At 41.2% G+C, this 18,000-nt stretch overlaps 1 protein-coding gene across 4 annotated transcripts in view; it reads left to right on the forward strand.

Moving 5' to 3' along the window:
• Positions 1 to 18,000, forward strand: part of GPATCH8 (G-patch domain containing 8) — a 109,326-nt gene that overhangs the window by 13,919 nt on the left and 77,407 nt on the right. For 2 of the 4 annotated variants that reach the window (XM_030799354.1, XM_030799351.1), the window contains exons 1-2: positions 14,671 to 14,751; positions 15,819 to 15,853. Coding sequence is in view for 1 of the 4 variants with exons in the window: in XM_030799349.1 (XP_030655209.1) it covers positions 14,677 to 14,751 (75 nt within the window). In the remaining 3 variants the exon portion in view is untranslated. Of the gene's footprint in view, positions 1 to 14,670; positions 14,752 to 15,818; positions 15,854 to 18,000 lie in introns of those variants that run through there. The other 2 variants (XM_030799349.1, XM_030799352.1) reach the window with 1 other exon arrangement.

The following is an 18,000-nucleotide window of genomic DNA, read 5'->3' on the forward strand; positions in this document are numbered from 1 at the left end:
CTGATCTTGAACTCCTGGGCTCAAGAGATCCACCTTGGCTTCCCAAAGTGCTGGGATTATAGGTGTGAGCCACTGCACCCAGCCTTACCGCCCATTTTATTCTCAAAGTGGTTTGTATGATATGTTATATGATCATCTAGATCTAAAGGAATTTCAGAGATATAAGTGAGGTTTTGAAGGGAAGGTACAGCAGCAAAAAATACCTTTCAGATCCTCTTGAGGCCTTCAGATAATCAGATGCCATACTGAATGTTTTTGGAAAGAATGATCCTGATAAGTCTGTCAGAATGACTCAGTTTTGGTGGGGAGGTGGGTTAGGAGGCAAGAAATAAAATATCACCACTACTATCGTTGTCATCATTACTACTACTATTATAGTTGTGCCCTGGGGGTTTGAAATCACATTTTTCCACCTTCCTCTTTTTGTTTTTCTAGTATAACATTCAAAAGGGAAAAAAGGCAGTTGGGCGCAGTGGCTCACGCCTGTAATCCCAGCACTTTGGGAGGCTGAGGCGGGCGGATCACCTGAGGTCAGGAGTTCAAGACCAGCCTGGCCAACATGGTGAAACCCTGTCTCTACTAAAATACAAAAATTAGCCGGGCATGATGGCGGGTGCCTGTAATCCCAACTACTTGGGAGGCTAAGGTGGGAGAATTGCTTGAACCCAGGAGGGGGAGGTTGCAGTGAGCCAACATGGCACCATTGCACTCCAGCCTGGGTGACAGAGACTCCATCTCAAAAAAAAAAAAAAGAGGGGGTGGGGACAAAAGGATTCAGAGCAAAAAGAAAACCACTTAGTTAACCTTCTCAAAGACAACCCCACTATTTCCAATTGCATGGTGGTTCTTTCACAGAATGCTTAGTATATTCTTCATATACTAAGCATTATGCACTCTTAACTTTCCCAAAGGGTAGCATGCAAGCACATTTTCTAGCAGTTTGATTTTTTCTTCTTAATTGTATGTCCTGGAGATTATTCCATAACTAGAAGGTTTTTTGTTTTACTTTTTGTTTTTGTTTTTGGTTTTTGTTTTTTTTTTTTTTGAGATGGAGTCTCACTCTGTCCCTCAGACTGGAGTGCAATGGGGCAATCTTGGCTCACTGCAACCTCCGCCTCCCGGGTTCAAGCAGTTTGATTACAGGCATCCACCATCATGCCCAGCTAATTTTTGTATTTTTGTAGTGATGGGGTTTCACCATGTTGGCCAGGCTGGTCATGAACTCCTGACCTCAGGTGATCCACCAGCCTTGGCCTCACGAAGTGCTGGGATTACAGGCATGAGCCACCGTGCCCGGCCTGTTTTTTGTTTTATTTTAAAGTAATTTTAGATTTGTAGAATAGTTACAAAAATAGTACAGAGAATTTTGGTATACCAATCACTATATTCCGTTCTACAGTATTCATACACTAACAATAATACAATTATCATGGGCCATGTGTGGTGGCTCACACCTGTAATCCCAGCACTTTGGGAGGCAGAGGCAGGCAGATCACCTGAGTTCAGGAGTTTGAGACCAGTCTGGCCAACATGGTGAAACCTGGTCTCTACTAAAAATACAAAAAGTTAGCCACGTGTGGTGGCGCACACCTGTAATCCCAGCCACTTGGGAGGCTGAGGCAGGAGAATTGCTTGAACCCAGGAGGCGAAGGTTGCAGTGAGCCGAGATCATGCCACTGCACGTCAGCCTGGGTGACAGAGCAAGACTCCATCTCAAAAAAAAAAAAAATTTGGTCTGGCATTGTGGTGCACACCTGTAGTCCCAGCTACTCAGGAGGTAGAAGATGCAGTGAGCTGAGATTGCACCACAACACTCCAGCCTGGGCGACAGATTGAGACTCTGTCTTAAGAAAAAAAAAAAAAGGCCAGGTGCGGTGGCTCATGCCTGTAATCCCAGCACTTTGGGAGGCTGAGGCAGGCGGATCACGAGGTCAGGAGATCAAGACCATCCTGGCTAACATGGTGAAACCCCTTCTCTACTGAAAATACAAAAGATTAGCCGGATGTGGTGGCACACGCCTGTAATCCCAGCTATTTGGGAGGCTGAGACAGGAGAATCGCTTGAACCCAGGAGGCGTAGGTTGCAGTGAGCTGAGATCGTGCTGCTGCACTCCAGACTGGGTGACAGAGTGAGACTCCGTCTCAAAAAAAAAAAAAAAAAAAAAAAAGCTAATTGGTTTCTTTAACGTTAACACAAAAACATAAACACCATCAACTCCCTCAAAAGTAAAATATTAACAGCAATCACTAATCCCTGGTAGTGAAGCACAAAACATTTTCCACCTACCCCCAACATAAATGTAGTCTCATCAACAGGAACACCAAGTAAAAGTAAACAAAATACTAGGTGTCACTGGGGTTGGTGATAACTTTTCAGATGGAAAACCAAAGGCACACCCATGAAAGAAATAATTGGTAAGTTAGACTTTATTAAAATTTAAAACTTCTGCTCTGCAAAAGACACCATCAAGAGAAAGAGAAGACAAGACAGTTTGGCAGTTTCTTACAAACCTAAACCTATTTTTTACCATTCAATCCAGCAATCATACTCCTTAGTACTTAACCAAAGGAGCTGAAAACTTAAGTCTACACAAAAACCAAAAACATGGATGTTTATAGCATTCTTTATTTGTAATTGCTAAAACTTGGCAGCAGTCTAGATATCCTTCATTAGGTGAATGGATAAGTAAACTGTGATATACCAGTGGAATATTATTCAGCCCTAAAAAGAAATGAGCTGTCAAGCCAGGAAAAGACATGGAAGAACCTTGGATACATATTCAAAAATATGTGAAAGAAGCCAATTGGAAAAGGCTACATAATGATTGCAAATATATGACATCCTGGAAAAGGCAAAACCGTAGAAACAGTAAAAAGATCAGTGGTTGCCAGGAGCTTGAGGGGAAGAAAATAAAGGGATGAACAGGTGGACACTGGATTTTTTGAGCAGTGAAATTATTCTCTATGATACTATAATGGTAGATAAATGTCTCTATACATTTGTCAAAACTCAGAACTACATCAAGAGTGAATCTTAATGTACTGTGAACTTTGGCTGATAATGATGTGTTAATGTTGGTTCATCTGTTGTAGCAAATGTATTATAATAAATGTGCAGGAGGCTGTGTCTATACTTTCAGCTCAACTTTGCTGTAAACCTAAAACTACTTGAAAAAATAAAGTCTGTCTATCTAAAAGTAATCACAAAAGTTACTAATTACAATAGACTCATATTCAGTATTTCTAAAGCACTTCTTCCAAAGAGCATGTGTAATTTAAAACTTTCCTAAAATCTGAAAGGTAACAAATTGAAAACCATGGTTACCTCTAAGAAATGAAACAGAGGAGAAAGGAGGGCTTTCTTTCATTTTTTACTTGTTACAGTGTGGCCTGAACTTTTAACAATATCCATTTTACATTTGTATTATTCGTGTTTAGTAGTATATTTTAATAAAGGGGGCCACAATGTACTAAAAAATTAAAGACATTGCTTGCACAACCTTTCCTCACCTGTGACCAGGCTATCAGACTAGATAACATATTTAGAGGTAAGATTAAAGTTATTACAAAAATTGCAAAAAAAAAATTTTTAAGTTCTACCTATGAGTTCAGTCTAATAAGATGTCCCAAGAAAAGCATTTTACAAAAAAATGTCCTTAATGGGCATAATTTTAACAATGCAAATCACCTTTAAAAGACTGTGTGCCTGTAATCCCAGCTATTCTGGAGGCTGAGGCAGCAGGACTGCTTGGGCCCAAGTTTGAAAACAGCCTGGGCAACACAGGCTGTTAAAGAAAAAAAAGAAAAGAAAAGAAATGGAAAAAACGGAGAAAGGGGAATGGGCAACAGCAAGAATGTGCAAGAACTGAGTCTTTACCGTGGTTAACTTGAATAAAATAAAAACTGTCTTGTATGAACCAGCCTCTTTTCATTTTATTTACATAGGCAACATGGTGGAACCCCATCTCTACCAAAAACAAAACAAAAACCACATTAAACAAACAAAAATTAGCCAGGTGTGCTAGTACATGCCTGTAGTCCCAGTTACCTAGGAGGCTGAGGTGGGGGAATCAATTGAGCCCAGGAAGTAGAAGCTGCAGTGAGCTGTGATTGCGCCACTGCCCCATAGCCTGGGTGACAGACCTTTAGTTATTCTAAATCAACACATAATATTCACTAATGTACTAGAAAATGTTTTTATATAGGGCATATAGATGAAGAAAGAGTACCTGGACTTCACATGCTTTATGGTAGAGGAGATAAGTAAATAGGGAATAACAGTACAAGTACCATAACGAAGGTATAAACATAAAGCTAAAGGAGCACAGAGAAGGAGTGTCAGACAAGACTTCAAAGTAAAAGTGAGTTGGTCTTAGGGCTGGGGGCATGGGAAGAGTGTGGGGACACTCTCATTGAGGGTCAGATTTGCTTTTAAAAACTGGCCAGATTTGCTTTTAAAAATTTTATTAGAGGCTGGGCGGGATGGCTCACAGCAGCAATCCCAGCACTTTGGGAGGCCAAGGTGGGAGGATCATTTGAGCTCAGGAGACAGTCTACAATGAGTTGAGATTGTGCCACTGCATTCCAGCCTGAGTGACAGAGCGAGACCCTATCTCAAAAATAAACAAAAAATCAAACATTAGTAAAGGCCAGGTGCTGTGGCTCAAGCCTATAATCCTAGCACTTTTGGAGGCCGAAGTAGGGGGATCACCTGAGGCCAGGGGTTTGAAACCACGCTGGGAACCTGGCAAGACTCCAAGTCTACAAAAAAAATTTTAAAAATGAAAACATTAGCCGGGCGTGGTGGCTCGCACCTCTAGTCCCAGCTACTTGGGGGGCTGAAGTGAGAGAATCACTTGAGCCCAGGAGGTGGAGGTTACAGTGAGCCAAGATTGTGTCACTGCACTCCAACATGGATGACAGAGTGACACCTTGTCTCAGAAAATAAAAACAGGCTTGGCATGGTGGGCTCACACCTGTAATCCCAGCACTTGGGGAGGCTGAGGCGGGCGATCTCTTGAGCTCAAGAGTTCGAGACCATCCTGGGCTACATGATGGAACCCAGTCTCTAAAAAAAAAAAATACAAAAAAATGTAGCCAGGCATGGTGGCATGTGCCTGTGGTCTCAGCACTTGAGGGGCTGAGGTGGGAGGATCACTTGAGCCTGGGAGGTTGAGGCTTCAGTGAGCTGAGATTGAATCACAAACAAATACATAATAAAAATTAGACAAAGGGTCTCACTATGCTGCAGGACACATCATAGCACTTATGATACATTGAAATGTTAAATTAGGCCGAAATTTAACATGACAATTACAACATTAAGTTTTTACTTTTTAAATGTTTTTTGAAACTGTCACAGCCAAGAGATGCCTAAAGTGACATGACAACAAAATGTAATGTGGTATCCTCTATGGAATCCTAGAACAGAAAAAGATCATTAGAGGAACTCTTAAGATAATCTGAATATAATATGGACTTCAGTTAATAATAATGTGTCAGAGTTGGCCTCCCAAAGCACTGGGATTACCACCCGCCCACCTGGTGTGAACCACCCACCACACCTGGTTTGCCCATGTTTTTTATAGCCAACTTTTCAGCAGCAAAAGGGTGACTCTGGTGTCAAATATTGAGAAGCCAGGCACGAAAATTAGATGGTCTGTTACTTTAAGCTTTAAAAAGTTTCATATAACCTTAATGGATATTTTGATGTTATTTTGTGTTTACCTTTGAGCTTTTAAAATGAAAACTAAATGTATGTTTGAATCAACGCCATTTAAAATAAATTTCTGGGCTGTGCATGGTGGCTCACACCTGTAATCCCAGCACTTTGGGAGGCTGAGGCAGGCAAATTGCTTGAGGCCAGGAGTTCGAGTTGGGAGGCTGAGGCAGGCAAATTGCTTGAGGCCAGGAGTTCGAGACTAGCCTGGCCAACATGGCAAAACCCTGTTTCTGCTAATAAATAAATAAATAAATAGGTCTGGCATGGTGGCTCATGCCTGTAATCCCAGCACTTTGGAAGGCCGAGGCGGGCAGGTCACGAAGTCAAGAGATCAAGACCATCCAGGCTAACACAGTAAAACCCTGTCTCTACTACAAATACAGAAATTAGCTGGGCGTGGTGGCATTTGCCTATAGTCCTAGCTACTCGGGAGGCTGAGGCAGGAGAATCGCTTGAACCTGGGAGGTGGAGGTTGCAGTGAGCTGAGATCGCACCACTGTGCTCCAGCCTGGGCAACAGAATGAGACTCTGTCTCAAAACAAAACAAAAAAACAACCAAACAAAAATTAGCCGAGCCTGGTGGTGCATGCCTGTAATACTGGTTTCTTGGGAGGCCGAGGCACAAGAACTGCTTGAACCCAGGAGGCAGAGGTTGCAGTGAGTTGAGATCGTGCCACAGCACTCCAGCCCGGGTGACACAGCAAGACTCTGTCTCAAAAAAATAAAAAATAAATTTCTGATTAAATATTTTAAATTTTATTTTAAAATGCAGTAAGTATGAAATTCAAAAGAAAAAAATGCAGTTAAAAATAGCCTACCTTGGCCGGGTGCGGCGGCTCACACCTGTAATCCCAGCACTTTGGGAGGCCAAGTGGGCGGATCACAAGGTCAGGAGTTCAAGACCAGCCTGGCCAATATGTTGAAACCCCCCCATCTCTACTAAAAATACAAAAATTGGCCAGGCGTGGTGGTGGGTGCCTGTAATCCCAGCTACTCAGGAGGCCGAGGCAGGAGAATTGCTTGAACCCGGGAGGCGGAGGTTGCAGTGAGCTGAGACGATGCCACTGCACTCCAGCCCAGGCAACAGAGCGAGACTCCGTCTCAAAAAAAAAAAAAAAAAAAAAAAAAAAAAAGAAATGGGTGTCTAAGAGATATGAGAGGTAGGCTTTTTTTTTTTTTTTTTTTTTTTTTTTTTTTTTTGAGACACAGTCTCGCTCTTTTGCCCAGGCGGAGTGCAGTGGTGCTGTCTCTGCTCACTGCAAGCTCCGCCTCCTGGGTTCACACCATTCTCCTGCCTCAGCCTCCCGAGTAGCTGGGACTACAGGCACCAGCCACTGCGCCTGGCTAATTTTTTGTATTTTTAGTAGAGACGGAGTTTCACCATGTTAGCCAGGATGGTCTCCATCTCCTGACCTCGTGATCCGCCCGCCTCAGCCTCCCAAAGTGCTGGGATTACAGGCGTGAGCCACCGTGCCCGGCCTTAGACACCCGTTTCTAAGAGTTAACTTCTACTACAAGCTTCTAATGTATTCTAGAGCTGCTCTGTACATGTTTTTTAATATATTTAGTTTTGAAAATTAACATGCAGTAGTATTGACTTACTTGATACGGATTTCTATGAATTTATTTTTTGATAGAAATATTTTTTTTTTATTTTACTTTAAGTTCTGGGATACATGTGCAGAACATGCAGGTTTGTTGCATAGGTATACATGTGCCATGGTGGTTTGCTGCACCTACGAACCCGTCATCTAGGTTTGGTTTGGTTTTTTTTTTTTTTGAGATGGAGTCTGGCTCTGTCACCCAGGCTGAAGTGCAGTGGTGCGATCTCGGCTCACTGCAACCTCCGCCTCCTGGATTCAAGCAATTCTCCTGCCTCAACCTCCTGAGTAGCTGAGACAAGAGTCTCTGTCGCCCAGGCTGGAGTGCAGTGGCGACACCTTGGCTCACTGCAACCTCTGCCTTGTAGGTTCAAGCGATTCTCCTGCCTCAGCTTCCTGAGGACCTGGACCTCAGGCATGTACTACCACACCCGGCTAATTTTTGTATTTTTAGTAGAGATGGGGTTTCTCCATGTTGGCCAGTCAGGTCTCAAACTCCTGACCTCAAGTGATCTGCCTGCGTTGGTCTCCCAAAGTGCTGGGATTACAGGTGTAAGCCACCATGCCCAGCCTAGTTCTATGAATTTTAACACATTTATAGATTCTTATAACTGCCACCACAATCTGCCTACGGAACAGGATTTGAATTTAAATGTTCAAAAAATACATTTTTTAGAGGTGAAATACAGAAATATTTAGCCTGTTTTCACCATTTTTCAAAAAATTTAAGTACAATTAAGATACAGTGAAATTTACCCATTTACATGTACAGTTCATCAGCACCATAAGATGGTGAAAAAAAAGTACAATTTGAGTATTGACAAAATGAATCATAGTGCAGCCACCACAACAACCAGTGTATAGCTTCTGACAATCACTGATCTTTTTCTTTTCTTTAGCTTTGTTTTTTCCAGAATGTCCTATATATGGAAGCCTTTTGAGTATGGCTTCTTTTCACTTAGCATAATGAATTTGAGATTCGTCTCTGTTACTACTCGTATGAATAATTTGTTTCTTTTTAGTGCCGAGCAATATCTCATTGTATGGGGTATACCATAGTTTTTAAAGTTCATTTCTCAATTGACATTTGAATAGTTTCTAGCGTACAAATAAAGTTGTTAAAAACATTCACAGACAGGTGTTTTGAGTGTACTATTTTATGTTCCCACCAGTAATGTATGAAAGTTGCTCATCTGAAATTGTATCAGAGGAGGGCTCACACCTGTAATCCCAGCACTTCAGGAGGCTAAGATGGGCAGATTGAGCCCAAGAGTTCGAGACCAGCCTGGGCAATATGACAAAACCCCATCTCTACCAACAATACAAAAATTAGCTTGGTGTGGTGGCGTGCACTTCTAGTCCCAGCTACTCGGGAGCCTGAGATGGGAAGGATTGCTTAAGCCCAAAAGAGGGTTGAGGCTGGAGTGAGCCATGATGGTGCCACTGCATTCCAGCCTGGACAACTGAGACTCTGTCTCCAAACAAACAAAAAAGAAGTGGTATTAGGTTTTTTTTTTTTTTTTTTTTTTTGAGACTGGAGTCTCACTCTGTCACCCAGGTTGGAGTGCAGTGGGGTGATCTCGGCTCACTGCAACCTCTGCCGCCCAGGTTCAAGCGATTCTCCTGCCTCAGCCTCCTGAGTAGCTGGGATTACAGGTGCCTGCCATCGTACCCAGCTAATTTTTTTTTTCTTTCTTTCTTTGCCCTTGTTGCCCAGGCTGGAGTGCAATGGCGCGATCTCAGCTCACCGCAACCTCCACCTTCTGGGTTCAAGCGATTCTCTTGCCTCAGCCTCCCAAGTAGCTGGGATTACAGGCATGAGCCACCACGCCTGGCTAATTTTTTATTTTTATTTTAGTAGAGACGAGGTTTCTCCGTGTTGGTCAGGCTGGTCTTGTACTCCCGACCTCCGGTGATCTGCCCTCCTTGGCCTCCCAAAGTGCTGGGATTATACACGTGAACCACCGTGCCTGGCCAATTTTTGTATTTTTTAGTAGAGACGGAGTTTCACCGTGTTGGCCAGGCTAGTCTTGAACTCCTGACCTTGTGATTCACCCGCCTCGGCCTCCCAAATTGCTGGGATTACAGGCATGAGCCACCGCGCCCTGCCGCATTTTTTTTTTAAATGCCATTTTAATAGGCATGTGGTGGTAATACATTGTGATTCTAGTTTGTATTTCCTTAATGGTTACTAATCTTGAATGTGTTTTCATGTGCTTACTTGCCACCTGTATATCATTGATGAAATGTTTAAATCTTATGCCCACTTTAAAAATTGGGTTTTTTTTCCCATCTTTTGAGAATTCTATATATTTTCTGGATACAAGTTTTTAATCAGCTATGGATTTGTTCAGCATTCATTGGTTTATGATTTTTTTTGAAAAGGAATAAGATTTGTAAATATTTTCTCCCAGTCCAGCCTATCATTTTTTTTTTTTTTTAGACGGAGTCTTGCTCTGTCGCCCAGGCTGGAGTGCAGTGGCACCATCTCGGCTCACTGCATGCAACCTCTGCCTCCTGAGTTCAAGCAGTTCTCCAGCCTCAGCCTCCTGAGTAGCTGGGATTACAGGCATGCACCACCACGCCCAGCTAATTTTTGTATTTTTAGTAGAGACAGGGTTTCACCTTGTTGGTCAGGCTGGTCTCGAACTCCTGACCTCGTGATCTACCTGCCTCGGCCTCCCAAAGTGCTGGGATTACAGGCGTGAGCCTCCGTGCCCAGCCATCAATTTTTTATTCCATATATTGATTGTGCTTTGGGGTTGTCTCTACGAAAATATTTGCCTAGCCTGTGGTCACAAAGGTTTTTCTCTTGTATTTTTTCTTCTAGAATATATCATTTTCAGTTCTACATTTAGGTCTGCAGTGCATTTTGAATTCTTTTTTTATTCAAAGTATGGATTGAAGCTCTTCTTTTGTTTTGCATATGGACACCTAGTTCTAGCACCGTTAATTGAAAACATTAAAATTTCTCTGTTGAATTGTCTATATTATTAATCCTGATTTGTATTGCATCTGACAGATCCAGAGTGATTTGAAAAGTTAATTAGCTAACTGTATTTATAAATTTGTTGAATGTCTTATTTGGAACCTGGCATTTGCTGACAGTAGTTTGTAATCTACAGAAGGGTTTTCTAAAATAACTTTAAGCCTAAGATTAAAAGAAGATTTTGCTAATGATTCATTATCTTTTCGGAAAAACTTGTGTGATTTTTCATGCAGCAAGGATGAGCTGAAATGGTTTTCCCTAGAAGGTGCCCATTTTCTTTTTTGTAGAATTACTTGGTAGTTCTCTAATAATCTGTGTTTGTGCTTCAAATGTCATCTTTGATAGTGATATATTTTGGGGCAATTCTCTCTTTGTTTAAAACCATCACATAGTTGTCCTAAGTTAAGTACTCTAGGCCAGGCTTGATGGCTTACGCCTGTAATCCCAGAACTTTTAGAGGCAGAGGCAGGAGGATCACTTGAGCCCAGGAGTTTGAGACCATCTAAATCAAAATAAAAAACAGCTGGGCGTGATGGTGCATGCCTGTTGCCCTAGCTACTTGGGAGACTGAGGTGGGAGGATTGCTTGAGCCCAGGAGTTAAGGTTACAGTAAGCTATGATGGTTCCACTGCACTCCAGCCTGGGTGACAGAGAGAGACTCTGTCTCTAAACAAACAAACCAAAGGTTTAATTACTTTAAAAAAAAGTAGTACACAGTTATTGTTAGGATGAGGTTTTTTGTTTTGTTTGTTTTGTTTTTTGTTGTTTTTGAGACAGACTCTTGGTTTGTTACCCAGTCCTGAATGCAGTGGCTCAGTCAGCTCACAGCAGTGTTGAACCCCTGGGCTGAAGTGATCCTCCTGCCTCAGCCTCCTGAGTAGCTAGCACTATAGGACTAGGACTATAGGCGCACACCACCATGCCCATCTAGTATTTTTGTATAGACAAGGTCTTGCTCGCTATGTTGCCCAAGTTGATGTCCAACTTCCTGGCCTCCAGCAGTGCTCCCACTTCAGCCTCCCAAAGTGCTGGGATTACAGGCGTGAGGCACCGCACCCAGCCAACACCTTTAAAGTAACTTAAAATGTTAAGTGTTGCAGTAGAAATTAAAATGCCAAGAAGCAGGTGCTTGGAGGTTAACTGAAGACAGACTTTCAGGCTGGGCCTGGTGGCTCACATCTGTAATCTCAGCACTTTGGGAGGCTGAGGCGGACAGATCACTTGAGGTCAGGAGTTCAAGATCAGCCTGGCCAACATGGTGTGACCCCCCCCACCACCCCATCTCTACTGAAAAAACAAAAACTAGCCAGGTGTGGTGGCGTGTGCCTGTAATCCCAGCTACTCCAGAGGCTGAGGCGGGAGAATCCCTTGAATCTGGGAGGCCTTGTTTGCGCTGAGCTGAGATGGCACCACCGCGTTCTAACCTGGGCGACAGACCAAGACTCCATCTCAAACAAAACAAAACAAAAAGACTTTCAGGATTAATAGCTGTTTTTAATTTTTAAAATCATTTGTTGATGACTGCTTTTTTTCATTCCTGAAACACCCACTCTTAAGTCCTTTTTTTTTTTTTTGTCTTTGGAAAACATACTCCTGTCCCTTGCTATTCCATTTTTCTTCTTTTTTTCCCTTTCTTTATTTGGATAGACTTTGCCATACAATTTTATTTTTATTATTTTTATTGTGGTAAAATACGTGTAACATAAAATTTATCACTTTAACTATTTTAAAGTATATAGTCCAAGCCAAATGTAGTGGTGTGGCGCCTGTAGTTCCAGCTGGTCAGGAGGCTGAGTCTGGGCTCCTTGAGCCCAGGAGTTTGAAGGCAGCCTGGGCAACATAGTGAGACCCCCTTCTCTTAAAAAAAAAAGTATACAGTTCAGTGGCATTAAGTACATTAACAATATTGTATGACTATCACTACCACCATCTTGTTCTAGAACTTGTTCATCACTGCCACACAATTTTAACACCTAATTGTTCCCTAGTGTTTGGCTGCCATGTTAAGTATTAGGCGTAAGAGATAAACAAGACTCAGTTCTTGTCCTCAAGGACTTCACAGTCTAGTGAGAGAAACGTAATACTTACTGTACAATTTGGCAAATTACATGTTAGCGCTCCCCATCATTAAATTTTATTTATTGAATTAGAATTTTAATTTTACCTTGAAAAGGCAAAGTAACTTTTTGTTAGGTTAACGTTCAAGTTATCGTATCTTTCCACACACTGAATTCATTTAGGCTAGACCAAAAGACTAAAGTCTTTAGTCTTTTGATTTAGGTCATTGTGGGACTCACAAATCCTGATGCCCTATACTTTAAGACAAGAAGGGAACCAGAAAATTGGTATTTTGATTTAAAAGCAAATTATGAGCTATTCCTTCCTGATGAAGCAAGGAGATCTGTGAAAACTATGATTAGAGAGAACTTCTTAGTTGTCTGCAGCTATCATTTGTTGAAACTGTTTTTACTTATTTTAGTTGCAGTGACAACTTGCTTGATTATGATCAAATACATCATTATACAAGCATGTTTATCTCCTTTGCGGGTCGTCTTGAGGAATAGGTGCTTTGGAAACTGTCAAGAGCTTATTTTTAATTTCTTGAAAAGCTGGGAGGTATCAGTTGATTTAAAGTTTAATGTCTTAGCAGATTTAGTTTAAAATAATGTTACCAGATTGAGCAGTATTTATTAAAAAATAGATTTTAAGTTGATTACTATGACTTGTTTTCTTCATTATTAAAGATTTAATGCAATATTGCTTATAAAAAAGTAAAACAGCCTGGGCACGGTGGCTCACGCCTATAATCCCAGCACTTTGGGAGGCTGAGGTGGGCGGATCACCTGAGCTCAGGAGTTTGAGACTACCCTGGGCAACATGGTGAAACCCTGACTCTACTAAAATACAAAAAATTAGCCAGGCATGGTGGCGCACACCTGTAGTCCCAGCTACTTGGGAGGCTGAGGCACGAATATCACTTGAGCCTGGGAGGCAGAGGTTGCGGTGAGCTGAGATTGTGACACTGCACTCCAGCTTGGGCTACAGAGTGAGACTTTGTCTCAAAAAAAAAAAAAAAAAAAGGTAAAACAGCATGGCTCTTTGTTTAAGACTCTGTAGTCTTCCTAATGTAGTCATTCTAAAAGAGTTGGTGTCCCAAATGGTTGATAGTGTTTTAGTTTACAATTTCAACACTTGTTAGGAGAATAAAAGTTCAGATTACTAGGCCTAGATTCCTAAGTTGTGTTTTGTTTTGTTTGAAATAGGATCTCGTTCTGTCACCCAGGCTTGGAGTGCGGTGGCTTGATCACAGCTCACTGCAGCCTGGACCTCCTTGGCCTAAGTGATCCTCCCATCACAGCCCCCTAAGTAGCTGGGACTACAGGCTCACACCACAATGTATGGCTAATTAAAAAAAAATTTTTTGTGGAAACAGGGTCTCACATTGCCCAGGCTGGTCTTAAACTCTTGTCCTCAAGTAATCTTCCTGCCTCAGCCTCCCAAAGTGCTGGGATTACAGGTGTGAGCCACTGTGCCCAGCTCTAATACATTTTTATAAAGTTTTTTTTTTTTTTTTTTGAAGTGGAGTCTAGCTCTGTCTCCCAGGCTGGAGTACAGTGGTGCGATCTCGGCTCACTGCAAGCTCTGCCTCCCAGGTTCACGCCATTCTCCTGCCTCAGCCTTCCGAGTAGCTGGGACTACAGGCGCCTGCCATCACGCCTGGCTAATTTTTTGTATTTTTAGTAGAGATGGGGTTTCATCTTAGGATGGTCTCGATCTCCTGGCCTCGTGATCCACCCTCCTCGGCCTCCCAGAGTGCCAGGATTACAGGCGTGAGCCACCGCGCCCAGCCTTTTATAAAGTTTTGTCTTTTCTTTTTTCTTTTTTTTTTTTTTTGAGATGGAGTCTCTTTCTGTTGCCCAGGCTGGAGTGCGGTGGCCCAGTCTCAGCTCACTGCAGCCCCCACCTCCCGGGTTCAAGCGGTTCTCCTGCCTCAGCCTCCTGAGTAGCTGGGACTACAGGCGCACGCCACCACAGCCAGCTAATTTTTTTGTAATTTTAGTGGAGACAGAGTTTCATTATTTTGTCCAGGCTGGTCTCGAACTCCTGACCTCAGGTGATCCACCTGCCTCAGCCTCCTGAAGTGCTGGGATTACAGGCATGAGCCACCACGCCTCACCCATTTTTATAAATTTTTAAAAAGTTGGAATTTGTGATGTGGTTTTGATTGTCTACTGAAAATGAACGATTGCAGTGTCCTTTTAGGTTAAAAAAGAAAAGTTAAAAATAACCCTTAGTTTGGTTAAGCTGTTAATAAATTTGACACTTACTGCTTTTGGAAAATAACTGTAATCATCTTTTTTCAGGGTAATCACTTTGATCAATATGAGGAAGGACACTTGGAAATTGAACAAGCATCACTTGACAAGCCTATAGAATCGGTAAGATAATCAGTGCTTAATTTCGGGTCTTAGCTAGTTAGGTAGTGTTCGTGTGACACTTGATGTGAGTGAAGTTAAACTTATTAATAACCAATAGTACAGTTTAGAGTTGTTTTCTTGCATGCCATACAGTAATCAATTAAAGCTTGGGATGTAATCTAATATTTAATATGTTGGGAAATCAGTCCAAAAAAATCTAGAAACACATTAGAATTTTGATGGAAAAATATCTTTTTGGCCCATACTGATACTTTGTTGAAGGTAGCAAGTTAAAGTTTAGCATTTTGTGAATTGAATAAAGGAGTAAAATGTATTTTGATCCTTTATAGCTTCACCTTTCCTGGGCAATATAATTATGTATGAAATGTTCCTACATAAGTAGAATATGTATGGAAATTTTTTTTAAATGGTATATTAGGAACATTTAAGGAGTAATATGTTTTATTTACCAGACTGTTGTGAAACATGGCAAATTTGGTCTCTGCAGTTTAAGGAATGTCTGGTTTTTGTTAAAAGCTGATTATTTCTATCTTTTCACAACTGCTTAGTTTTGGACACTGATGATATCAAGCAATAGAACAAGGAGATTTATTTACCTGGCTCTTAGTTTTAAAAAAACTTTTTAATTTTTGAACATTATTTTCATTTTGAAAAACCCATTATTTTTAAATAACACAGTCTGTTGTTAAGATGTCTAAACTTGTCATTATTGTCAGCATTTACTATTTGTGCTTAAGTGTACATATTTAATAAGGATTTCAGTGAGTTATTGGTAAAACTTGAGTGGAGAAAAAAAGTCAAAAAGGGAATCTTAATCTTTATAACCATCATGACAAGCCCCCCCCTTCCCTTTAAGAAACACTAGCTGCTTCCTCAGGAAAATAAGAAGGCAATTTAGAGAATACGGATATTTTAACTTTAGCTTTTATTTTCAAAACTGTAACATAGTAAAGGATCAACATATATTTATGTTCCTAATTAGGTTGGTGTTGTGTGTGTTTGTATGTGTGTTTAGATGTTTACAGAAATTTACACAACTTGGGGTGTTCGACATTTTTCTTCCACAGCAGTTGGCCCATATTAGCTAAGCAGCCATGATCTGGTTTGTATTGCACGGTCTGCCTTTTTTTAATTTCTTCTCTAGGGTTTCTTTCTCCCCACCTCCCTTTCTTATTTCTGTCTTTCTGGTCCAGTGAACACTGCATATAGTACCTTCTGTCTTAATGTGCTGGCATGATGCTAGACTTAGGCATGGCAGTAATTGATGACGCATGTGATAATGCTGCAGAGGGAGAATTCTCATCTGATATTTCACTGAAAGCCTAGTCTTGTGTTTTGACATAAGGATAAAATGCCAAGCCCACTTTGCTAAGTTAAAAATCATTGGTTTTAGGCCGGGCACAGTAGCTCAACGCCTGTAATCCCAGCACTTTGGGAGGCCGAGGCAGGTGGATCACGAGGTCAGGAGATCGAGACCGTCCTGGCTAACACAGTGAAACCCCATCTCTACAAAAAATGTAAAAAATTAGCCGGGCGTGGTGGCGGGCGCCTGTAGTCCCAGCTACTTGGGAGGCTGAGGCAGGAGAATGGCGTGAACCCGGGAGGCGGAACTTGCAGTGAGCCGAGATCGCGTCACTGCACTCCAGCCTGGGGAACAGAGCGAGACTCCGTCTCAAAAAAAAAAAAATCACTGGTTTGTGCCTTGTTCTGTATTATTTTGGGGATTATGACAAGGCAGAATTTTGTAATGAAATCTGTAGGCTAGACAATATCTTGTATTTGCAAACTAATTTAATTTTTCCATTTCAATTTACAAAACTGGAGGGTCTGGCCGGGTATGGTGGCTCAAGCCTGTAATCCCAGCACTTTGGGAGGCCGAGACAGGTGGATCACGAGGTCAGGAATTCGAGACTAGCCTGGCCAAGATGGTGAAACCCTGTCTCTACTAAAAATACAAAAATTAGCCGGGCGCAGTGGTAGGCACCTGTAGTCCCAGCTACTCGGGAGGCTGAGGCAGGAGAATGGCTTGAACCTGGGAGGCAGAGGTTGCAGTGAGCCGAGATCATGCCACTGCACTCTAGCCTGGGTGACAGAGCGAGACTCCATCTCAAAAACAAACAAACAAAAAAAACAAAAACAAAAAAAACCAGGAGGGTCTAAGTTTAAGACAGAGCTGTCAGAATCAACTCCCCAGTACCATATTCTACAAGATGCATGGTTGATTAATAGTCTTAAACAAGCTATAATTCTGTGGATACTCAACAGTAGCAGTAAATTTAGATGAAATTTGCAACCTAGTATTAATTAGTATGATACTCAACAAATATTTTTTAAACCACTAAATTAAATGATATTTAACATTTTTTAAGCCTAGAGGGCTACACTGAAATATTTTTGGAAATTTCATTCCTATGGCACATGAGGCTAATGCTATTTTACCTCTCATAATGTCCAGGACTTTTTCTGCCACATATAGGGAGAACAGTATCAGAAGGCAGTCTAACTGAGTAATCATTGTTGAATAATCTCATTCAGTAGGAGTAGAATTGATAATATGCCTTATTTATTAAGTAGTGCTACCATCTTCACTTCAAATAGCGAATAGTATATAGTACTCAGGCTGGATATTTAATTTTTTTAAATAAATGCATGTTCAGAAATGTATATTAGTAATTACACTTCTAATGAAAATTTATTTCTGAAAGATAAATATATGCATTATTTGTGATGTGATAGTTTAGGTTGTAGGAGAGAACTTCATGGCCTACATTGTATTAGATAGAAGTAGGACACAGGATCTGGGAGAATAAACAAAGATGTAAGAAAAAAAAAGAAGTATTGACACACAAGATAAGAGAGATCTTATTTCTGTTGCCTGATCATTTGTGAGTAAAATTTTAAGTGTTTTTCTCTTTTTTCAACATTTTTTTTTTATTTTTTTTTTGGTCGCAGAAAATTTTAAGTTTTAAGAGAAACTCCTACAGTGATTGGCATCAAAGTAGGTAGTGTTCCCTCCCTCCCACCAAACAAAAGAAGTCCCTTATCACCTAAGGAATGTCCACTAAAAAGTAAATATTTAATTATATGGCTGGCTGGCTATATTAAGCTGTTTTGATTTTAGGGGGAAATGGTGTTGCTTCTAACACAGAAAGAGTGCTGAATTAAAATCTTTCTCTGCAGCAATATCTATTGAGAGGTGCTGACTGTTTTGCTACAGCATGCAACTCAAAAGTGGCTGAAAATATGCAG

Source organism: Nomascus leucogenys, chromosome 19, assembly GCF_006542625.1.
Source record: "Nomascus leucogenys isolate Asia chromosome 19, Asia_NLE_v1, whole genome shotgun sequence".
Taxonomy (NCBI): domain Eukaryota; kingdom Metazoa; phylum Chordata; class Mammalia; order Primates; family Hylobatidae; genus Nomascus; species Nomascus leucogenys.